Raw genomic sequence first — 25,508 nt, 5'->3', positions numbered from 1 at the left:
TCCCGCCCTGACCTGTTTCCACCTGCCTGGTTTAATAGGAATGAAGCCAGTAGTCAGCAGCAGCCCTGCCAGGCCAGGCCTCCTCCCAGCCCCCTCCAGCCTCCTCTCACTGCACCAACAAGCCATCACTGTCCCAGGAACAATACACAAGCATGCACACAAACACACACACACACAACTCCTTCAGCAACTGTCAGCTTTGTCACTGCCTCTCTGAACCCTGACAAGCTGATTGCTTGTCCCTGGCTCCCCTGCGGGCTGCCCAGACCCCCTGCAGCCAGCACCTGTGGCCCAACAGTGCCAAACCCCCAGAAAGCCAAGTGAAAACACACCAAGGAAAAGCCCTCCCAGCCCTGTACTACTCCAGCCAGGGGAAAACGCTGGGGCTGTGGGTGTTCAGAGCAGAGGGGAAGGGAGGGCTGCCCAGAAAGGGCACCGATACCTGGACCAGAAAGGCTGCTGAACGTCCCTTCCCAGCTCTCTGGCACTAGGACACCCCTGAAGCTCAACAAAACTCCTTGTTCTGCATAAGGCTTCAGGTGTGGTTCCTCAGGTGTTCAGCTTGCTGGAGAGACTGTTAGTAGTTCTGCCATACAACAACAGGCTTCCTTAAACACTGCTGCACAGGTGGAATGACCAGGGGAGGAAGGGGAACAGGAAAAAGCTTTTCATTTGGCAGCTCCTCATTAAAGGCCTGTGTTCTTTGTATCCACAGTTCATTCAGCAGAACAGAACACCTAACCTTTGGAAAAGTGGATCCAAAATGCCTGGTATTGGATTTGTGCATCAGGAGGCAGCTGCTGTCACTTCACCGTTCAGTGAACAGTGAGAAAGGGTAAAAAAAAACCCAAATCTGGCAACAGCCAAATGAGAAGGAACCTGAGCCACATTTCAATTTCACTTCTAAATGAACTTGAGATCTTAAGGAGATGACAACTCCACCATCTATTACTCCAGTGATTACTGAAGCAGGAAAAGTGGCTTTTGGGTGTCAGGATTATGAAAGGAATTAATTGCTCAGGCAAATAAACCGCTTTAAGTCTGGCAGTGAGTGACAAGGAGCTGAGTGGGGTGGCTTCTTTCTGGCTGTTTTTAAGGCATTCCTCTTCCCTGTTTGAATTCTGTCAGTAGCAGAATAAAGGACTGAAAATGCAGTTGTCTGCATTACAGTTTGAGCAGTTTCTGTCACTTCTGGGTTGTCTCCATCACCTTCAGACCTACGGCCAAGTATGTGAATAAAACAACCAGTGAGCAATGGAGCAAAATCTAAGCTGTAAATTTTGGGCAGCAGTGATCTGCTCCTCCAGCCTCCATCCTCTTCACTGAGCTGGCAGCAGGGGGCTGGTTCAAGAACTCAGTTCCCACCACCAGCCTTATCAACTGTACATGAAACCACTGTGATCCCACCGTGCACATGGAAGAGATGGTGCTGCTCAGCTTTAGAGATGAGAGAAAAAAACCCACTTGTAGTTCTAGTTCTGTATTGGAAATCACCTTTGTGAAGAGATTACAAAACAGTTCATTTCTTGTGCTTTTCTTTCAGTTTCAGAAATCAAGGGAGAAATTTCAAGGAGCTAAATGCTCAGTACATCTTCTCAGTATTTTGGATCAGCATTTCTCTGTTCAGGAGACACACAGCTCACCCATGTCCAACACATTTCAGCAGCAATCAGATTCCTCAACACAAAGTCAATGGTAAAAAAAGGGGAAAAAAAAAAAAGTACTGAGTTATGAAATAAGCTCAATATCCAGTGTCCTGCTAATAAAGTCATATTTTAATATAAAATATTCATACAGCATACTCTACACCTCATTCTCTCTGCTAGCTGAATACTGTTACTGACTATTCAAACAGAAAAACTTCAACCACTTTGCTCTTCAATGTTTTGGAGGGACAAGATGGTTTCCAGCAGCTACTTTGATCACAGTAGTAGGGAGGGGGGAAGGAAAGGGGGGGAAGACAAGGGGTGAATGTTCCAGAACTCTATCAGGTTACGAAGTTGGCTGAAAGAGGGGGAGTTTTTGAGACTGTAAGGACTGATCCCACCGAGTGGAACACGAAACACCACGCTCATTAGTGTCTCCATGAGAAAGTTCTCCTTCCTACCCTGCAAGTTTCCCTCGTGCGCTCTGCCTGCCCAGCACGAAACCATTTCCCCCTCTAGAAACACCCCCCAGCCACGGCTCCCCGGCGCCTCCTGCTCCTTCGGTTAGAGTTAAATAATAATTAATGTCGCTATAAAGATGAGTTAAAAACCCCGGCGCGGCCTCGGGCGGGCGCCGGGGCCGTCATGTTTCAGGCAGCTGGTTAATGTCCGTCAGTTTGGTGTCGTTCAGGATGGCGCGGATCCGCTCCAGGGAATCCGCCTGCCGGATGCGCTCCAGCTGCACCTGCGGGGACACAGCGGGTGAGTCAGCGCCGCCCCCGCGCCCAGGAACCAGGAAACAGGAAAAACGAAACAGGAAACAGGAAAAATGAAACAGGAAACAGGAAAAATGAAACAGGAAATAGGAAAAACGAAACAGAAAAATGAAAAACGAAACAGGAAACAGAAAAACGAAACAGGAAAAATGAATAATGAAAAATGAAACATGAAACAGGAAAAACGAAACAGGAAATAGGAAAAACAAATCAGAAAAATGAAAAACGAAACAGAAAAATGAAAAATGAAACAGGAAACAGAAAAAATGAAACAGGAAATAGGAAAAACGAAACAGGAAATAGGAAAAATGAAACAGAAAAATGGAAAACTAAACAGAAAAATAAAAACTAAACAGGAAAAAGGAAAAACGAAACAGGAAATAGGAAAAATAAAACAGGAAATAGGAAAAACAAAACAGAAAAATGAAAAACGAAACAGGAAATAGGAAAAAATGAAACAGGAAACAGGAAAAATGAATAATGAAAAATGAAACAGAAAAATGAAAAGCCCCAGAACTGCCCAAGAACTGCCCAGAACTGCCAGGAGTCTGGGCTCAAATCCACGACCTCCTTTGTGAGCAGGATTTCTAGTAAGGTAGAACGTGGGGAGGGTGCAAACTCTGACAGCACAGCCATGGGAGGTGAGCCCAGCCTGGCCTGGATCCATGAGGAGACACCCCCTGCACACACAGACTGCTCTGGACAGTCAGCAGAGAGACAGATCAGCCTGACTGACTGGAATTAGCCTTGAAGAAGCCAAAATCCTTCCTTCAGCTGCCTCTCAGTATCTCACAACCAGCCAGGGGTTCCACTTTTTGGAGGAAACAGGAGCATAGCAACAGTGGCATAACAAGGCTGAGACCTTCAGCCAGCGTTATCAGAAAGCAGCAAACATAACATGAAGAGCCATTCCACATATTCACATCAAACAGTACAAGTTCCTTACTTTGTACTCAAATATTTGCACCATAATGACTTGCTATGAAGTAACACACTGAAACCCACCAGGAGATGGGCAATGAAATGCTACAGTCTAAGGGTTCCATCACATACAGCTCTCTACAGCTCCTTTTCATACAATAATTGTGTCTCTCTGCTGCTTAGAACTGGCTGGAATCAAGTCAGCAGAATTAAATCCCCAACAGGCTTTAACACTAAAGTAACACTAGGAATACCTGATCAATTTTTTGCACTAGTAACTTTTAAAATAGTCCAGAAATACAAACATAAAAGAATCTGCAACTGCAGCTCTGGAGAAGTCAAGAGACAAAAGCAGGATGTTATAAATTCATTGGTCTTCCCTTACCTGAAGTGTCTGAGAAAGCTTAACAAAATCTCTCTGCACTTGCTCACTGACATCTAATTCAGTCTGCAACCGCTGAGCCTTATTCTTCTCTTCACACACCAGCTGTTCAAGGCTTGCCTGAAGGAAGAGAGATGCTTTATGCTGTGCTTGAACAGCAGAAAAATGGCAAAGCTAAAGCCAAGCAGTGTGGTTCTTCTCAGAGTCCTGGCAAGAAATTAAACCCATAGCAGTTTCTAGACCTCAATTTTCCTAACTGCAAACCCAGTGGGTTCCACCCATCAGACAGACGCTGTCATGGTTAGACTGGTTAAAGCATGAAGCAGCCCCATGTCTTTCAGCAGGACTGTGTCCTGGGACCCCAACACACACAGGCAGATTCCTGGGTTCTAATGGAACATGTCCCTGAAGTCTGTGGCTTTGGCACACAAGCCTGAGGAGACACTCAAGTCAGCAGCATTGCAGATCCACTGCCTTACAAAACCAGGTGCAAGGTGATTGGGATGAGGATTACACTGCATCCAGTGGGCACTATTTCACCCCAGAACCACAGAAAGCTTTGGGCTTTAGCAACACTCAAGAGCTGCCTTTTCCATTCTCATGCAGCGACACATTCTCTGCCCACAGTTTCATCCTCCTAAGATGTACACACACTTCATACCCAGACACCACAGCTACCTTTGCTGCTGTCTCCTTCTTCAGCTGTTCTTCTAGAGTGGTTTTTGTTTCCTGCAGACTCTCCAGCTGCTGCAGGTTTTCCTGTGAAGAACTTTCCAACTACATAATGATAATAAAGAGACCATTAACTAAAATCCCCAACAGGCAGCATCTTTCCCAAGACTCAGAAAAGCACCTCAATGATCTCTCCTAGGGACACAGAACACACCTAAATAATATCTCTTTCTCCCTGTTTCTTTTTATGAGCTGAAAAGAAATGGCCAAAGTGACATTTAGGTTGTTTAAGTCAGTTAGGAATTAGTTAACCCAATATTCAGGCTGCAGACTAATGAACAGACAAAAGGCCACTGAAGGAACAGAACTATGACCATGTCCCAGTCCTACACAGGCATCAACACAGCTATGCCATCCTTCACAGTTCAGGCACGGCCCCACATTTCCTTTGCAATGGTCACAGCAGCAGTTCCAACACAGGTACAGCCACATTCTTAGCTCATACCAAGAGTGGCAGCAGAGAGAATGTCTAGTACCATGTCAGTGCCTTCAGTCAGCAAATGTCCAACTGGTGTTTCTTCTTACAGAAAGGGAAGGTTATCTACACAAACAAGGCAGCTCTCCAGCATCCCAGAGAGACAAAGGAACAATAATGTAACGTGTTTCAGAACTCTCTCCTTAGTTCAGCTCTTTCCCTCCTAGCACTGGGCACACAGAACACCATACAGAAGCATAACAGGGAGTGGTACTGACACCCCAAAGGCAGATGGGAAAATAAAAGTTCATTTTCTCTGATATTCAGAGGTTGAGGTCAAAGACAGCAACACAGCATCTCTGACAGAACTAGCAAAAAAGAAAAGAATCCTATTCTCTTTTTTAGTAAAACCCACACACAAAAATCCCCAACAAACCCCAACCCCCAGATTCCCAGTGAAAGGGCTCCTTACCTGTTCCTTTTCCACTTTCATTCTTTCTAGTTCAGCTTTTAAACTGGAAATGGAAGCTGAAAAGAAAAATTAAAAGCTTAAATGCAAGAAAAACCACAGCAAACTGGACATGGCTTGTTTACTTCTGTTAATATTTAAAGAATTGAGCAGGTGCTACATCAAAGACATCTTAAAGGTAAACAAGTGACTGTACTTTTGTTTTCAGCTGCACCTCTTTGGTTTATGTGCTATCAAAAATGGGCAGTATTTCAAATTCAGATGTGTCTACACATGACAAAGCCAAGTCTCCCCTTACTTCAGTGATTTCTCACAGAGCTCTTTTGAGACTGCTTTACCCCACTCACCTATTTCCTCCTTGCAATTCTCTATTTCCAGCTGGAGGGTTTCCTCTATATTTTCTTTCAGATACTGTTCAGCTTGGATCTGTTCTTTTAAGAATAAAATCTCTGCCTTAAGTTTCTCCTCCAGGTGATCTGCTGCTGTCCTCACACTGATGATGTCCTCACGGTATTTTAAGATCAGCTCCCGGAGCTCCTGAATCAGCAAAGATTTGCTCTGTGATCTCCAGACACACACAGCACTGTGTTTATCAGCACACAAACCAAAGACAAGCTTATGCCACCCTGGGCTTTGTCCCACCATAGCAGATCATGCATCCAGGAGGGTATTAAAATCACAGGGTGCTTGGCCTAAGTATGTGGAGAAGGTATAGATTCAGGTCTCCCTGGGTTTAGGACCCTCTCCCCCTGCCCTTTACCCCCCACAGATTCAGGTCTCCCTGGGTTTATGACCCTCTCCCCCTGCCCTTTACCCCCCCCAATCTTTTAAGCTTAATGTTCTTAGGTGTAAGGGAGTAGCCATGAAAAGGATGACAAGAGTTATCATTACTCAAGGCTCAGGACTGTTACTGGTCTTAACACCTAGACAGAAATGAAGGTGACTGGCTTGGCTTAAGTTACTGAGTCAGAATCTACCTTGGAGCTTTGCTGACTGGAGACTTGTGTGCCCAGTTGCAAAAATCCAGCTTAAACCAGCTGAACTGGGAGAAACCAACACTCTGCTGTTGTGAGGCCATCGTTAGCAGTTTGTTATTACCCACCCATACCCTGGAGCATGGCACAGTGGGATCAGACTGCTGGTTTTGTACATCCCAGACTCAGAGGGTTAAAACCCAGGTTACTGGTCACTGTGCTATTGGGAGTCAACTCCTTGCTGAAGAGGATTCTTCCAGCAAGATCCAGCCACGTGCATTATTTGTGTTAATGATTTAAAAGTTTTACCTCTGCTGCTTCTGGTAGGATGAAATCTTCAGCTTGCTGTAAAGACACATGCAAGCTATGCTTTCCTTGAAGGCTTTCATTATCTTTTTGCAGCCTCACCAACTCTTCTGAAACCTGCTCCCTGGACTGTGTCAGGACAGCCTCCAATGTAAAGAAAAGCATAAATTCTCACTCAGGGTCATGCTCAGATCTCTTCATGCCCCAGTTACTATTAAAAGTCTGCTGAACTGGTATTCTTTATAAAGAAGGAAATGCAGTGGTTGTGAGGATCAACATGAGGAGCTCTCCCTTGCCTGGCCTGAGCACCAGAAATGAAGCCAAGATCAGTCTTAACTGTCCAGGCAGACAGAAGGAAACAAGTGGGGAATACAGTGTGGTTAAGTCTCCCAGTCTTCTTCCCATGTATCCATTAGCCAGCTGTGCTCATGGAGGGGTGGCAAGAAGTGGGGTGTGACAAATCACCAGTGATTTGGGGAACTGGTAGGGATGTTTATTAAAATCACCCAACAGCTCAGCTGTAAGAGCTGCTTATTCAAAACCCTCAAACGTTCACCCTGAAATGTGCCATGGCAGGGCTCTGCCTCCCTCTGTCTTGAGGAAAACATTAAACCAGCTGATCCCTTGTGAAGAAGAGAGATTAAAACCCCATGGGTTTGCTTGCATTACAACAGGAAAAAAAAGCCAGTGCATTTTTCTGAGAGGGATGATTGCTTTGGTACAGGGAAGCAGAGACCTGAACTCTGACAGAGGCTGCCCTTTGTGTTACAGGTAGACAGCATGAAAAGCATATTCAGGTCAATACATGTTCCAAATCTGCATCTCATTTAGGTTACACCAAACAGAACATTTCTGCAAGCAATGTCCTGATGTCCTGCAGACAATCCCAGCCCCCAGCAGTGCCACACAGGGATTCCCCAGAACAAACACTGTGCAAGGGAGGCAAAAAGAAAAATGTGATCCTGCTATAGAAGGGAATGAATTGCTTTAAGTAAGTTAGAGACTTCGGTCTGCCCTAGGAAATGAGATCCAGTTTTCTGCCTTAATTCCTACAAGATGCTCAAAATAGTTTAAAAAAACAGAAGTAGGTTCTCATACATATCTCTTCCTGAGTGTTAGGGCTGGTATTTTAAGTCTGACCTGTAAAAACACTGAACATTCATCTCCAAAGCTCCTGAAAAAACATCACTAGTGTAAAAAGTGATGAATCCTAAAAAATTACCCTGAGACAGTCGACTCTCTTCAAATCTGTGGTGAAGATACTGAAGGGGAATGGAATGGACACAGGGAACAAGGGGGAAGAGCTGAGGACTGATCTCCACATTAATCCATGTGCACACACATGGAAAGCCTGAGGGCCTGAACCCCACAAACTGCTTCTGCTCCAGGCCTTGGTACGAGCGCTGCGGCGCTAAGGTGCACAGCTGGCTCTAGCCAAGCTTGGCTGGGCAGCAAGATGAAGTCTTTGACAAGCACATTTTGCTCCAAAGGTCAGACAAACAGTGCTGATCAAGGGATCTCTGGGCTTAAGCTGTCTTACCATTTGCTCCTGGACACTCCTCTTTGCTTGTGAAAAGGCCTGCTGCAGCTCACCCAGGAAGTTCTCTGACTTCTGACATTTAGCCATGAGCAAAGAGATCTTAAAAAAGAAAACCCAGACAGACAAAGATATAAAGCCTGAAACAGATTTTGACAAAGAAATAACCACTGAAGTTCCCTTCCCTGTTACCATTGCTAAGCTCCACTTTGAAATGTCAAAGGAACCCACTGAAGTTTAATTTGTAATTAATCCCTTAGTCTTCTATACAATAATGTATTTTATTTGCCAAACTCTAAGCAACAAATAAACAATTAATTCTAACCCAAACTGAAAGCTAGTTCAGACTAAAGGGAAACTGCAGAGCTACTACCCAAGTTTCTGCATTTTCTCTAAGATAATTCTCTAAACATGACAGTCATTTTTATGTCTCTTTCTCCAAAAGCACAGTTCTTCAAAAACTTTACAGTTCAGCTACTCTACAGATTCAGTGTTACATAAGAGCACCCTGGTACAGCCAAAAGACAGCCTGTATAAACATACTCCTGTCATCTAAGTCAGAATTTGTCTACTGCCTGTTTCTTTAGTAAGGAAAAACTAGCAGGTGGGATGGAAGAGAGGAAGTCTTCCAGCTCAAGTAATTCTTGTTTCAAAGTCAGGCCTACCACACATCCTATTTGGCTCCACTGTTCAGGAGTGTCAGGTTCACATCTCAAACTGAAAAATCACTTCAGCAGGCTTTTATTGCTTTAAAGAATTCTAGTGGAGATTTTGGACCAATTACTGGTACTGCCTCCTGCTCAGCTACTCATTAAGCAGGGTGTCAGGGACTGATGAGAGCAGGGCTGGGAACAGCATCACTCTTCTGCTGGCAAGGACAGGGACCAGGGATGCAAGGCTCCTTTTGCATGTTTGGGTCATTTCACACACAGGTCACTTCAAAACTCAAACACAACTCAGATTCCAGTTACCTCCTCTGAAATGGGTTTCAAGGTTAGAGAAGAAACGTTAGGACACATTCCAGCCCTACCCAGAGACTGTGATAGACTCTGGTGGAGCACAACCAACCCCTGAATTCTCCTTTTAGCTGTTGCCACAGCAGGTAGCCCATGCATATCTAACTGAAGACAAGGGGTTCTTGGTTACAAACGTTTGAATAACATTTCATTACTGCTACCATCTTGGTACAAAATGCTTGTACCTGATTAGAGGAGTCTTCAGCACTTTGTTTCATGTAATCCTCCAACTCCTGTTTATCTTTCATTGTCCTTTCCAGCTGGTCATTAGCCTGCCTCAGCATCACCTGCAGCTTTTTCACCTGGGTTGTTGTAACAAAATAATTTCATTTGCCATTCTTTTGGGGAGCATTTCTTTCCCTAACACAGATCTAACCAACCCCATCAGACCCCCCCCCAACCACAACAGAAAATCCCTCAAAACCCTATGCAACCCAGAAGTTCCTTCCCTGTTCTTCTGAAACACACTGCATCACAGATTACACCTCTAAGGACACATGGGACTTCAAACCCCACTGGACCACGGCCATGTAATGACTGGAATCACTTATTTCAGAGCAGAATGTGACTCATGCCTTCTGCACCCATCTGAAAACTGTTCTTCAGTATATGGCAGGAAACAGACATCCTCCAATACTCTACAGTCATTTTATGCCAGGATGAGGCCTTTTAGTTTTCCCTTTGCAGTTAACAATTCTTGCAGAATCAAACATAATAGAATTTAATGCATGAAAAGCATCTTAGAGCATGAATTATGAAAGATACTGACTTCAGCATGAGCACACCACTTTTTACAGAAGAGTGCCTTTACTGCACAGCCTCAGAGTGCTGGATAAAGTTGTTCTCCAAGGTGAATCTTTAAGAAACAGGTACACATGGTGCTCACAACCACATAACCCACATAACTTGTTACTGTTCCATCAATAAAATGTCAGAAGTTATCCAGATTTTAAGCATGCTGACATTGTCCAGTTAAAACCAACACGTAAAACCACAGCAGATGGTCCAGTGCTGCACCCTGTATGAACAACTGCAAAAGTCTTGCTAAAGCTTGAAGAGAAATCCCACCTGGTCTCTTGTCTCAGCCTCCTGAATCTGGATACCTTGCAACTGCTTCTCATAATTTGAGCACATATCACAGCGTCTACCCAGCTTGTTCCCTGCATTCTGCACCTGAAGAACACAGAATTGTCACCTGACACAAAGGCATAACATTCCTAGGGGAATGCAGCAGTGCTACATGTCCTTGGGTGTGTTGTGCAATCACAGAATACCATGGAGAAAAGGCAGCATCAGCATCACACAATGGCAGGATGGGGTTGCTCCAGAAGTAAAGGACACTGTAGATCAGCTGCAGGATATCAGCTTTTCCTGGCACAAGCCCCAATTTTGGCACAAAACCAGTAAGCCATGACATGCAAGAGTCCATCAAGGCACTCAAGTGTGTCCTTTTGAAATGTATTACTTAATTACCTGCACAGAAACAGACCTCTCAGGTAAAAGCTTCCAACAGAGTGTAGGATTTTTTCCTGCAATTATTTTACAGTACAGATCAGATCATAAACCCCACAGCACAGTGCCTGGGCTTTGCTCTCTGGCTTGGTGTCTGCATGTGTTCGGGATTTTTCTTGTTTGGGGTTTTTCAAATACACAAGCCAAGTAAAAAACAAGCCAGTTCATCAGACCAGGACTTCCTTCAATCTTTTTCTTCCTCTAACTGACCTTTGAGTATTTTTCAATGGCTCCCAGTAATTTTGTTCCACAACAGAGGCAGAATCATTGAATCATTTAGGTTGGAAACCTTTAAGATCCAGTCCAACCATTAACCCAGCACTGCCAAGCTCAGCACTAAACCACAACCCTAAGCAACACACCTACATGTCTTTTAAACACCATCAGGGATGGGGACTCCACCACTTCTGCTAACCCTTCCAGTGAAGGCTTTTTTCCTCATACCCAATCTAAACCTCCCCTGGAGCAACTTAAGGCCATTTCCTCTTGTCCTATTGCTTGTTACTTGGGAGACCAAGAAGAGAATAATCAGCTCAGAGAACAACTGGGGAAGAATAAAGCAGAAGAGACAGATAGAAATAAAGTAAATTTTAAAAAATTAAACAAGAGGGGAAAAAATGTATGTTTAAGGTGTGGGAAACAACTAATAAACCAGCTGCCATTTCCAAGCTGTAATGGTTTTGCCCAAGGGGACAAATGGAGATGTTATCAACACTGCAAGTCAGGTTTGAACTGAGAATTTGCACTCAGTGCTCCATGTCCTGTCCACAGAGTGGCATGCACATACCCTGCCTGTACTCCTGCCCCCAGACACACCTGGGAAGCAGTGCATTTCTTTTCTGAATTCTAAGAAAGGGTTGGAGGAAAATGTCATCCAAATGTCAACAGGACAAGGAGACACTCAAGAGTAAAAGGATTTAACTCAGCTCTGAGATCATGACCTCTTAGCTTCCCCAGATATTGCAATTAGTAGCCACACAAAAATAGCAACTTTACAATAGTTTTGGAAAGACCTCATAAATAATTATTTGTAGATAAGTTCAATTTCAACAAGTTGAGGAAATAAAGTATCACTACCAGTTCTTCCTCTCATCTGGCCTGTGCAAGGCCTCTTAACTTTCCCTGCATTCTTGCATTGCCTTTTTTACCCCCATCCTGTCTTCCTTTTCATCCATTCTGGATTGTTATCTCCCTCCTCCCAACATGCTGCTCCTTAGCCTCAGCCTCTCTTCTGAAAGAGCCCCACAATACCCCTCTTCTCAGCAATAAACCAGATGTAAACTATGAAGCTGCTGAAAAACTGACAGCAGAACACCCAGAGGGAATGATTGATTTGCTTGGTCACCCACACTGAAACAGTGTTGTCTGCTGCCTATCACCCTCAGGAATGGGTTTCTGATGGCCCAAGTACCCAACAGCTTCCTGAAGCTCTCTCTGCAGTAGCTTTGGGTGTTACACATACCTTGGCTGTTCGTTTCTAAGCTGCACTCTGTACACAATCCTCAGCAGAACTCCTTGGCATGCACACCAGCACTGTTAGCCTTGCACCTTTTGTTGATCTGCTGCACTCTCTTCATCACCCCAAGCTACACTGTAAGTTCCTTTCCTTAGCTTCCCTTTTTCTCCTTTTCTTTGAGTTCTCCCATCTTTTTTCACCCTCTCACATACCTGTGAGATTAACAACTACCTCTGCCAGCCCTTAAGCACAAAACCACCCTGTATTCAGTAAACCTGACTTTCCCAGTCACCCCCAGCAGTTCACATCAGATGCACTTCACCTACAGAAGTATGCCAAGAGAGAAAAGTGAACAGCTACATAAGAGGCCACTTATTTCCTTCTGCACCTGACTCTGTGAAAGCAAATCTGGCAGGACTTTCACCTAGCAGACAGCCCACAAGGCGCAGAGGCCACCTACCATGCAGGCAGCAGCCACAGAGATACCAGCAGCAGGTACTCACCTCCTTCTGCAGCAGGTTCCACTCTGTTTCGCTAACCAAGCGGTACCCGCTTGGCGACACGTAGGCGCTTTCCACCCCCTGTGTGACACTGGAAAGCAGTGATGCAGTCTCTTCTTGCTCTGGTGTCATCGCTTTGATTGCTTTTTCCTGATCTTTGGTTAACATGAACCCACTTGGCATTTGCAGAGACCCAAGGGAAGCCGTATCAAAGTTCTCAGACACTGAATCCGCTCCAACAAGTGGTCCAAAATCTGACTCGTCCAGGTTCCCAGCGGATTTTGCCTTGTTGTTGTATCCTAAAGCTTTGGACTGTAAAGATCCAGACGTCCCCAGACTGTCTGTTGACTGTGCTCTCCGTAGTCCATCTTTAAACATATCATTATCCGACTTATTGAAAGATTCACCAGAAGAAAGGAGCAAGTCTGCATCCAACGAATGGACTGAGCCATGGGTGCTATTTACATGCACCTGGAATTGAAAAACAAGGAAGAAGGAAACCTATATACTCCATTCTGGAAGCACGGTACAGGAGGAACGCTGCACACTAATAGCCAGACATGGTAAAGCCAAATTTGAATTGGCATTGGCAAGAATGTCTGATCACTAAACATAAGGAGGCAGAGGAAAGGATAAAGAACTGAAATGTACCAGCTAGAATTAAAACAAAACAAACAAGGTAAAAAGAAAGTCTTCTGTTAACAGAGTGCTTCTGTAGGAATCTGTCTTCCTGCCAAACAGCAAGGACACTGTCACCTCACATCTTCCAATGTTTGAAACCACGCGCTGCTTCCACCGAAGAGATCACTGCCAGTATCACTTCTAGAACTATGATCTATGCACAACAGAAGGCAAATATTCCACTTCCACAAGTAAATTCAGAAGTCTTCCATAAATCAAAACACTTTACATTAACATGGAAGTAAATGGAAAGTTATGTATTTCAAAATCTACTCTAACTAGTGAATACTCTTCTAATTCTTTCTTCTGCTTTGAGCGTCTGACAAGATATTGTAAGAGAAAGAATAAATTCTTTAAAGACTATTTGTACATAAAATGAACTGGAAAGTGAAAAGGCTGGGCTTTAATAGAAAGGCATCCTGGGGAATGCTGATACCAAAACCCACACTCACTCTCCTGTGACGTGTATAAGGCACATTAAGTCTCTTGATCTATTTTTGTTTATCTTAGCACTGAAAAGAGAGCAGCAATGCTTCATTTAAAAAGCACATGACTGCTTCCAAAATACTTTTCAATATATTATGCACTTCTGCTTTGCCATTAGACATGTAAAGAAATTAACACTGACAACAAGCCTCTTGAGGAAAATAACAGTTTCTGAAATACATCCAGCAGAGACAGGCAGGCAGCTGGTACTTCCATATAGGTATTAATGGCTTAGAACAATACATTATGTAGTACTGGTTTTATGACATTAATATAAATACTATGCATAGTATTTATATTTTATAATTCCAAGTTACAATCTGTGTGCTCATTGGACTTACTTCTTCAGAAATCAAAAGCTCAGGCAAATTTCAAACACAGTTTCAGCTTGTCCCAGTGTATGACTATTTACAGCACCCAAAAGGCTTGCTAGCTAAGGACACCCAGCAGCAGCACTTCTGGCTGTTGTGAGTGTACTAATACAGCTCAAGCAGCTTCTGCAAAAACTTGGTGCTGAGCCCCAGCTACTGGCTTAGCTAAAAAAAAAAAAAAAAACTACCAAAACCAGCACTGCTTATTTTTGGTTGTGGAACAGATGTGGCCAAAAACCTCCCCTTCCACAGCTGGATGTAACTTAATACAGACAGACACATGCATCATGTTACTTTGCACATGCTAAGCAAGTGGCTAAATTCATCATCTGTGATCTCAGCCTTGTCTGAACAGCTTTTGTACTAAACAGTACAGAAACCAAGCAGGCAAAGTAGCTACAATACACTTGCTGATAGTGTTGGCTTAATTCTAACATTTAGGTGAGTTAGAAGGTGGCCCCACATCCCAAGGGAATTTAACAGCAGTTAACATCCAGAACACCAAAGGGGAATTACAGTTTTAACAGCACCTCTCAGGATTGTAAGTACTGCCTTCCAATTTTTATTAGGATTGATATATTTAAGTGCAACTCCAAAGATTTTTCAGGGCTTAATAAGAATTATAAGCTACAGAAACTAAACTATGTGTGCATCTGCATTTGTATGAACACCTTGAGGAACACGACTGCTCAAAGTTGCTTTGAACTATCCAGTTGTTTTACCTCTTCATTAGAGAGTTGGGTTAGGTTTTCTTCATGAGCCAGAGAAGATGAAGCTTTCATTTCATCATCTGAATCTTTTTGCTTCTGCTCCTTTCTCTTGCTAAGCCTCTGCTGATCATCTTCTTCCTATGAATCAGTGGTCGATACAGAATATGTATAAATGGGAATCAGTTTTCTGCAGCAGTCATGACATTAGCTTTCATGACAAATTAAACTACAAAGGCAGCACTGCAAAGATTATTTTGGTTAAAATCCTGGGTTTATCACGTAAGGATTCTTCTGGTTAACAATCTAGTGTTCATTTCACAAGACACCCCAACTGACTTCAGTGGCCAATTCAGGTTCTAGAATAATTGTATTTGAAGATCACATTGCCTAGATCAAAATTCTACTATAGGAATAACCAAACAAGAAACAGAAACAACTGTTACATAGAACCTGGTAAGGTATTTGCATCACTAATGTCCAATTAACAGCTGTTACACAGGCATGGACATTAAAACAAAGTGTGAGAGAGAGGTACCTTGACCACTCTGAATGATACAGTGTGACATATCAAAAGGACCAAAAGAAAACCTTTACAGAACACTAAATTGTAAAGTATGTGCTCAACCTCTTGCATAAGCTAATTTAAAATGAAGCTCTTGATTCAGGGCTGAGCTAGGAAAAACCTAGAAAGAAGTGAAACTTGCTATCCTAGCATCCTTAAGCCAGATGTTTTGCATCAGAGATGATTGTTTCTTCCTCCAAGATTCGCTTCTGGATATTATTACCTTTTCACTTAATAACACTGGCACCGTTACTTTTAAAGTTACCATAAACATTAGTATTAAAATACTTGCACAAATGGAGAGTTTCTGTTGTAACTGTCTGCTGTCACTCAAATGGAGAATTGCTACTAAAACTGGCAGCTAACTTTTTTTTTTAAAAAAATATTAAACACACTTAAATTCCATGTTGGGGAAAAGTTATTTCCAGACTTGTTATACCCCATTAAATCTACAGTATTAAAGAAAAAAAAGGAAAAAGAGGGAAGCAGCAAGTAACCTGATCCTTTTTTTTCAGTTCTTCAACTTGCCGGAGCTGCTCAGAGGTCAGCACAATCTCCATGCGCTGCATATCCCTCATCAGCAGCCGCTGGGACTCCAGGAACTGGTCATTGGCTTTTTGCCACGTGTGTTTCAGCTGGTTGTGCTGTTGTCGCTCTTGCTCTAAGAGATGGCAGACTATTCAAAAACAGACAGTGTCATTCTCAACCAGAACTTTTTTAACCTCTTTTCCAATGAGACACATTTTCACAAATACAACTAACTGTGGTTCTAATGAAAACCAGCCAGGCTTTGCTCATCAGCTTTTTAGGATGAAATAAGCCATTTTATTAATTCCAAATCTTGGCTCGTGATGGGGCATGTATTACTGATGGTTTATGATTTCCCAATTAGAAGACTAATGCCTTAACTTCATTCACAAACTCTAAGTAGTTTAATTTCTTTTAGTGCTGGTTTCAAAACACTGTCTTCTATGACCCTATTTATTTCAACAGCTGGTTCCATTTTTCATTCCTCTGCAGTGATTCTGCCCTGCTCTGGCATGAATGTACATTTACACATCCATCCTGCCACTGGCATTGAGAAGTGACATACCTCAGGGAGATGTATCAACAGGCTATGGAAATAATGTTCATAACTGTACACAAATAAAAGACACCAGTAAAATCACTTTGATAAGAAGGAAGCTTGCAATACCAGAAGAACAGCAGAATTTCAATAGCATCCCTTGAGGGAATGAATGGCTCTGTTGGTTTTTCTCCATCACATTCAAATCTTCTGTAAACATTTCAAGGGCTTTCATATTTACAGTACTGCTGTCTGCTTTCCCCCAGCCCCTCTTCCCCTCTCCCCCCCAATCTACTTAAATCCAATTCAAATATGAAATCAGAAAAGGGGTAATAGCTGTATTGGTTTCTGCATCCTTAGTGTAAAAGGGTCCAAAGGATTATCACCAGACAGGTACCTTCATGCAGCTCCTTCCGCAGCTTCTCCGCATCTTCCTGCAGGACCGACTTCTGCGTATTGAGAACAGCCACATACATCTCTAGGTCTGTCCTACATGACTTCTCAGCTTCCAGATAATGATTCAGTTCTTTAACCTGAAGAGAGAGAGGGTAATCATAGAGTCATAGAATGGTCTGGGTTGGAAGGGACCCCAAGGATCACAGAGCTCCAACCCCCCTGCCACAGTCAGGGACACCAACCTCCAGGCCTGGAGCTACACAAGGGTGCCCAGGGCCCCATCCAACCCAGGGTGCATGTACAAACATGGTCCATGTACAAATGGATCTTGGAGCAGGGAATGGGCTGGAAGATTTCTTTATGGCCCTATTCAGTTTTATGGTTTTTTGAGTTAGGAATCAGAAGAGTTTTTATTTTAAAGGAAACAAAAGCTTCCAGGCAAGTCCTGACTTCATCTTCCTCAAGACAGTACATGAGCCACAGACACTGACTCAAAGCTCAAGACAGCCCTTTGGCTTTAACTTGTCATGCATGGTAGGGACAGCTTCAGACACCAAGTCTTCTGTCTGCAAGCCTTTTAGCCACTGAAATGGAGAAATCTGCTTCCCCAGGAAGGATGGAACGAGGTGAAAACAACCAACCAATGAAACCAAACACCCACCAAACCAAGAGAAATATATGTTCTTTTGCTAACTACTTCTCACTGAAAACTAAAATTAGAGGACTTAAACAGATCTGAGTGATTTCATCATGACCACCAGAGAAGCCACATGTATTGCTCATTCTGCACGTGCCAGCCTGGTAATATAAACCATGTAAATAGCATCCTGCACATTTATAGTGCTGTAAAGTCCTTTAACAACTTCCTTGAGTTTCTGCTTAAACATCTCCATGCTAGATACAAAACAGCAATTCTTTCCCACTCCACTAAAAAGGCAACTTGAAATGGGATTCTCAGCAGCTTCAGACATAAAAATGGAGTCAACTACAGGCAAGAATTAAGGACCTGCATTATTTTCTTTAGCAAGAATCACTACCTAAAGTGAGAATTCATTAAGAACAATGCCTCATTAAATTAGAAATATGGATAAAGTGATTGTTCTCTTTTTTCCAAGAAATGTGTGCTTGTGTTTTACTTGTCCCATAGAAGAACATGCTTAGATTTTAAAGGGCTGACAGAGAAACCAGCACAATTCCTGGTGCTGAAACACTATGAGTGTTACTCAGGCCTTGCCTACCAGGAAAGAGGGAAAACAGACTGACCTATGATTTTTGTAACCCAACTCAGCAAAAAAGTTCTAAAAAGTTCTTAAGAAGAGAAAAATAAGGAAAAAAAGGCATTTTGAGAGCAAGCAAGAAGAGAAGGTTCACATTTCTTCATCTTCCCCAAATCCAGCCTGGCAATGAGAAGGAAGTACTGTTTCCATTGAGAGAAAAAGCAGAACTACCTACAGAACTGTCATTCTTAGGAATATTTTTCAAATTTCAAGTCACAAACATTTGACCTACACAGCCATTCTCAAACAATCTATGAAGGAGGAAAACACTCAAGTACAGACTCTCAATCAAATAAAATTAAGGCTGCTAAATGAATGACACTGTTTTCCCAAAGCTCAGACAGAACTCCAAGGGGGGGAAAAAAAGATTAAAAGTTCCAGCAAGTGATGAGCATCTATTTAAATGAAAATGCAAATGATCCAGAAGACAAGAAGGTTATTTATTTGTACATCTTAAAACCATCCATATGGTAAGTTCTATTGTCATTTCAGTCTATTTGGACTTCCAAGATAAGAATACCTGTTAGAGAAGTCACCTTAATTTCTGTATAAAACAGTATATTAAATACAGCTATCTTAGAGGGATACAGATTATTATTCACCCTGCACAGCTGAAGACAAAGTTCAACAGGGGTTTTGACATATCTGAAGATTACAGGAATGCTAGATATGTGTGGTATCACTGCCAGTGATTTCTTGGCAGTCACGACTGGTATCCCTTTCTATGAATCGAGATTTGCTTCAATTTTAAGATACAAAAATTCTGGTGATATTGTCTCAGTTTTATGCCCAGGATTAGAAAATGAAATATAGCAGATGCTGGAAGGAAGTACATTAAAAGAATTCTGCAAATGCAAATCTTTCTCTGGCTGTAACCATGACACTAATCTAAAGGCCAGGCTGTTGCAGATGTGCAAAGCAGCTATTTTTCTAGAGGGTTTTTTAATTTTTTCCACTAGTAGATCTGAAGCCATGCAATTTAAGCTAAGCACAGATGATAAAAACACACACAACCCTCAAAACAAAGATGGGAAAACATATATAGGCCAAATATGTTATCTGAATTACAGGAGAAAAGATGAATTGTGCATGAAGAGTTTCACAATACACCTTCTTCTCTCTCAGAAAATTCATCTTTACTTGTCTGCATCAGACTAGCACAATGCAAGATATAAATGAGCACATGGTTACGCCTCCACCTCACCTTTGATGCTTCTAGTTCTTTTATCTTTTCTTCAGCTCCTGCTAATTTTTCTTTCAGAGCAGCAATCTCTTTCTCCATAGGCATCACAACCGAGCGCAGCTTCTCAGCGTCCTCCTGGGCCTGAAGTTAATACAAGAAATGATGAAAAACACATTATCATAGTTTGCACCACAATGGTTTCCATTATCAGAGACATTTGGAGAAAATCTTTATGCCAACAAAACCAGCTGACTAAACTTCCACTTCCAATACTCATCTTATTGCTATTTATTTAGCTCAGCAGTCATCTCTATGACAACAGGCCAGTATTACTCCATTGACAGAAGGCAGCTAAATTCTAAATCCATGTATGGATTAGGCCACTAATATCTGCTTTTAAAGAGAACATCAGTAAGTCTAATACTCTTGAGACTTGGGAGAAAATTTACCATCAGGTATTTCAAAATGCATATGCCTTTCTGTTATGAAAGGCCCAGCTGTCCTGCAACTTGCTGCCATACAGCACATATTTTAAAAAAAATTATAAAATAAAAGAACCACAAGAAATGCAGAATGAATTCTTGACCATTCACTTACTTGTGAAGCTAGAAGAAAAAGGATCTGCACAGCAATGCACTGTGTAACTTTTTCCTGTTTTGGAAGGCCACTTTTCAATTTTAAATTACTACTGATGCAGCACCAGTTGTTGGTATTACTGTGCTAAATATTTCAAATCTACACACAGGCAATTCATCAAAACCCCCATGGTTTTTTTAAAAGTAATTCTGAGAAGGTCAAAGCAGGACAACAGAATGAGAAGATAAATATGAAGTAGGAAAAACAAAAAAGAAAGAGCCAAGTAAAAATAGCAAGAATGAAGATGAGAAATAGGGTTCAGTGTTCAAATGCAGAATTACATATGTCAAAGGGCGGCCCTGACATCCCTATTTCTTCAATGCTCTGGGTTTTCTTCATGGATGCGCTAAAAACATTTCAAGTGAAAGTAACAGCTTCCCTAGACTCCAGGAGAGAAGCAGAACACTCAGATATCCAACACAGAAAAACTCTTCAAGCCACAAAGAATTTAAGCAACTTCAGCTGGGTTGGTTTTCCGCGTGGAGGCTCAGGATGCTCAATTGTTCTCCATCTTCAACTGGAGGAATTCAGGAGGGGAGGGAAGGCAGAGAACTGTGACCCAAAGCTCAAGTTTCAAACTATGAGAGTTTTCCTAGCCTGACCAGCAAAGACAGCTAGTAAAAGATTACACTCATGTCTTGTTTTAAATCTGGATCAGAGTGCAGGTCCTAGAGGCTACTGTCTCAGATGCAACCCTCTGACTGAATCCAGAGACAGGTACAATACCTTCAGGTATTCAAATGCAGGATTAGGTGGCAATGACTTCCATGAACAAGGAGCTGAAAGCTGGTGGAACGGGCTATGTGTGTTTCTGAGACATTCCAGCAGGGCATGGAAATGAACTCACATATAACCACAGCAGTGTATCTTCTAACAGAAACCAAAGAACTAGACTCCAACATACCTTTTTCATTTCATTTTCCAGGTTTTCTTCCTCCTGACCTTCAGACAGTCGCCGCCTTAACTCTGCTATTTCCCGTTCCACGTTTTCTCTGTACTGATTCCACTGAGCTCGCTCCTGCTCCAACCTGTGATGATACTGGAGCTCATAGTCACGAACAGTCTCTACAAAACAGCATTTCCAAAACTTATTTTTAGTGTAAGTTACAAAACAGTGCTTTAGGAACTCCATCTCTTAAGCAGCCAACAATTTATCATACACGATCAAAGCTGGGACAACAATGAGCTCTCCCTTGCCCTCTCTTCCCTTTGAGTTTTGCCTCAAAAACCCAACTACATATGCAAAAAAATCAGAAGGAACTACACCTCAGTTTGTACCATCACTAGAACACAAACAAGTCCCCAAAACTGTGTGACTCCTAATTTCAAAACAGCACACATATCTGGTATCCTAGTTAGCAGCACATTTTGTACCTCCAAATACATCAAATCACAAAACCCTATTTATTTACTTCCAAATGCCACAGAACTAGAACTTCTCACATTGCTTTCATCTCCCTGTTATTACCCCTTCAGGTAAAGAGTTCTCTTTGTTTACATATGTACAGCAGTTGGCATGACTGAGCCTTGATCTAGGTTCATCTATCTATGCAGATAATAAATGCACTGGAACAGGCTGCAGGCTTGGGATAACTGTGATTCCTTTAAGAAAAGAGCCCATTATGGCAACAGTCTGTCTCCAGTTTACATCCTGTTTGTTGTTCCTTGCACATTGCTTGTCTCACAACATCAACAGCTGTGCAACATGCAAACATAACAAATAGCTCAGAATTAGAAAGAAAGGGAAAAAAAAAACCAGCAAAAGATCCATGACTGATACAGAGTAGCATATTCAGCCACTTGTGGACAAGTGCAAGAGAAAGCACTGGAGGGACACTTAACTGACAGCAGAACTAGGTTTACAGAGAATGAGAGATGAGAATCTTGCTATTAGCCTGAAGCTGTTTTCAGAGCATTCAATTTACAGGCATTATACCTATCTTTGAGGAAGGATGAAGTATCACCTTCATAATCCCTCAGAAATGCTTTGCATAACATGTGGGAGTTCCCAGTGGCACAACTCTTTCTAAATTCTATCCTCATATTTACCAAGAGCCACCAAGCTGCTTCTCACAAACTCAAACTACACTTCATCTACCACTTCTGTAGCCCAGTTTTGCCAAGCCCTGAGAAGCAGCTTTCCAAACGCTGTACAAGAGCGGGTACAACTCACTGAACACCAAAGAGGTGTCTGCTCTGAGCAGCAGCAGCTTGCCCTGTGGTTACCTTTCATAATAGCTTGTAGTGACGCTACTTCTTCTTGCCACTGTCTCTTCACCTCATCGATAGCTTCCTGCTTGGTGTTCTCAGAGACTGTAGCTATAGCCTTGATGTTCTCCATTTCAGCGTGAGCTTCCATCAGCTGGGTCCGCAGCTGTCCCAGGTCATCTTGTGCTGCCTGGAGCACAGCATTCTGCCTTTTCAGGTCCTCTGAAAAGAAATATTATTCACATTTAGCTTGATTAATAAATTCTATCTGAAGATTACCCATAGTTTCTGTGGCAGAGAACAGTGTTCCAACAAGGGCACAAAGGAAGCACTGACACTGAAGAATCAACCCCTAACAACTGAACAAACCTGAGCAGGTCTCTGAGGGATGCTGTGTTTCTTGACTTCATTTGCCCTTGCCTTTTATGAAAAAGTACCTTCTCGTGGCCACAGCCACAGAGCAGACACTGAGGACATAACCTACACAGTAACACACCCAGTGGAAGTGAACTGTGCGTTTAGTTTATTATTCAGCTAATCCTGGTAATGAATCTGGAAAAGACAAGAATGACAGGAAGACAGTTCTTCCCACATCTCTCCTGAATTCAGACACAATACTTCATATTTCTTGAACAGAAACACTCCTTAAGCACTATGTGGAGCCCACATGTGACAACTATGCAGCCTGATTTACTCTTCACCTTGGCTTTGCTAAAACTGACCTTTGACAGCAAACAAAATAATGTACACGCTCAATGGAACATCCACTAGTTCTCTAACTGCAAGGATAAATGGAAATTAAACTAACTTCACACTAGCCTCCTGAGGTTTTGGTTCATCTGAAGGTATATGTTATGGAATTAAGTCCAAAAGCACTATCACAGAACACAGTTTTATGCCCACGTGGCCTGTTTCACTGGCAATCGCTGTTAGCACACAATGAACAGCAACCTATGTCCATGTATTTCCCTCAGGACCAAAATGCTTAATCAATGCTGGTGCCCAACACCTTACCCCTCGATAAGGAATATGGAACCCAGAGCTCACTGGGTACTCAAAAGGGCATTTATCCCCATGCAAAAGACCCCAAGATCCTGTACTGTTTATATTACTTAGTTCTCAAAGGCTGGTGTTGAGGATGGGTTGTCACAGTCCCAGTGTATGTTTAGGAGAGGGTTCTGAAGAAAGGGGAGAAAAAAAGCTTGGGGGGGAAGAGGGGAGTTATTGCTTGTATTTTCTCCTCTGTTATCTTTTCACTTCAGTACATGTGAAAGTTCAATTCTTTTTTTTTTGTCACATTTTATTTTTATTTTCTATTTTTTGACTTTTCTAAAAAGGGAGAATTATTTCTGATCTCATCTGTGGCATCTTGTATCTTAAATTTCCTTTCCAGCAGCTGCTAGAAACACAAAGAAACAGGCCTTCTGTATGATCTGATCTTCATTATGCCTGTTGTATTTCTGCTCTCATAAGCTTACACAAGCAGCTGCAGTCTTAATACATTATTTTTTGGCTTTGCTTTCCTATGTTAAGGACAGGAAAATCATTGGGATTAGAAAGAAATCGATTTGGCTCTCAGAACAACAGCTATCTCTACTGTCCAATTCTTCATCAGATATTTGAGCTCATATGGTTCAAATTCTCCTATGAAGAGTGTTATTGAAATAGATGCCCTTGGCTGGTATTAAAACTTTTATAATGTTTGTCTGCTTACATTCTACCTCAGGTGGAAGTTTAAGACAAATTAACATTACATTAAAAAAGCCAGCCACAAACAGCACACCAGCTAGACTGTGTCTATCCACTTACCAGATCAGCTGCTGTTGAGAAAGAACGAGCACACCACGACTTCAGAAAGTATTACAACCCAGTGGTGGTGTTTCAGCATGTACCTCAAGTTGCTCTGCTGACTCCAATCCATGCAGGTAAATCTTCCAATTTAACTCTGAAGATCCATTCAAGCTAATTAGGCACCTACTGAATCCTCCTCTCTGCTTGCTTGTCTCTTACTTTTTATTGTATGTTTAAAAGACTATTGTCACTTTCCTGCCTTTGGCAAATCAAACCCAACAGCAACCCCTTATCCCACTGACCACACTGGATATGCAGCTGATTATCCCAGTATAAAAGTCCCTTAGATCCTAATTATCCTTGAAAAACCAAAGAAAACAACAAAAAACCCAACAAAAAAACAAGCACGTGATGCACATGGGCAAGCAGTGAGTAGCAGTTGGCATGACAAAGGTTCTTCTTCATTCAGAGATTATTTGAAGATGCAGTTTAATAAACTTCAGAATAATTCGGAGAATTGAGAACTTACCTTCCTTAGCTAGGTATAACTCCTTAAATTTTGCTCTCTTTTGATTAAATTCTTGCTCAAGTTGCTGCTTTGTGCGCAGAAATTCTGCATTGACCTTTTCCAATTCTGCTACCCGCTGTAGAAGAGCGACTAAAAATAAAACAGAAGGTAAGACACATCACACTACAGTTCAGGCGTCCCATTCTGCAAGTTTGAGGTTTGTGGCTTATTCTTTTAAAAATATCTTTAGTCATTAGCTCAGCTGTTGCCCCATGATGCATCAGAACAACTGAGCAACAACGGAAGGTAAGTTTTCTTAGAATGCTGCACCAACTTGTAATTAGAGATCTTCACAGCACTAGAGGTGTATGAGGAAGGAAATTCTGTAGAAAGCAACCAATCTCTCAAAGGAAAACAGAATTTTCTATATGCTATGAGGGAAGAAATGGAAAAAACCCCCAGTGTCAGAATTCTTTCTATTGGTCCCTCTTTCCAAAACACTGGGAATTGAGTCACAAGGCACGGGAACACCATGTGAAGGCTCAGCAACAAAGGACCAAGTTCTCAAAGGCTGAGGTCAAAGTGAACAAAGTGGCAGCTGCTCAGCAAACAACAGTGGAAGAACAAAGCACAGACAAACTCATACTTTAAAATTTAGGTGTCAACTTTCCTGTTTTCTGCACATTCACCAGAAGGTGAAACAGACTATACTTGGAGAAGTCAGACAGAAGATGACCACAATGTCTGGAGAAGAAACTGATGGTAAGAACAAACTCTGTTTATCTCCAGCAGGTAGAAACCCTCAAGGGCACACATTCAAGTCACTGTTTCCTAGTATTTACCACATCAGCAGTTGATCTGGTGGTAGAACAGCAACAAAAGAGAACATTAAGATGTTCACAAAGCACATGAAGATTGCTACAACACAGTTATTATTGAAAACAATGCAGTTATTATTGAAAAACATACCACTGGTATAACGATCCCACAT

At 42.2% G+C, this 25,508-nt stretch overlaps 1 protein-coding gene across 1 annotated transcript; it reads right to left on the bottom strand.

Annotated features, from left to right (window-relative positions):
* Positions 1–1,754: 1,754 nt before the first annotated feature.
* RABEP1 (rabaptin, RAB GTPase binding effector protein 1) lies at positions 1,755–25,508 on the bottom strand (the record flags this gene model as incomplete). The annotated part of the gene is made up of 18 exons (XM_084273058.1): positions 1,755–2,391; positions 3,729–3,845; positions 4,404–4,502; positions 5,345–5,400; positions 5,689–5,878; positions 6,625–6,765; positions 8,162–8,260; positions 9,360–9,476; positions 10,243–10,347; positions 12,646–13,113; positions 14,903–15,028; positions 15,950–16,128; positions 16,916–17,051; positions 19,396–19,515; positions 20,915–21,075; positions 22,237–22,440; positions 24,539–24,667; positions 25,487–25,508. The coding sequence occupies 18 exons, from the start codon at positions 25,506–25,508 to the stop codon at positions 2,290–2,292; spliced, it is 2,571 nt and encodes an 856-aa protein (XP_084129184.1). The 3' UTR covers positions 1,755–2,289.

The sequence above is a fragment of the Gallinula chloropus genome (assembly GCF_964237585.1).
Source record: "Gallinula chloropus genome assembly, chromosome: 19".
Lineage (NCBI taxonomy): Eukaryota > Metazoa > Chordata > Aves > Gruiformes > Rallidae > Gallinula > Gallinula chloropus.
Note: the sequence above shows the minus strand (reverse complement) of the source record. Positions and strands in the feature narration are given on the sequence as shown.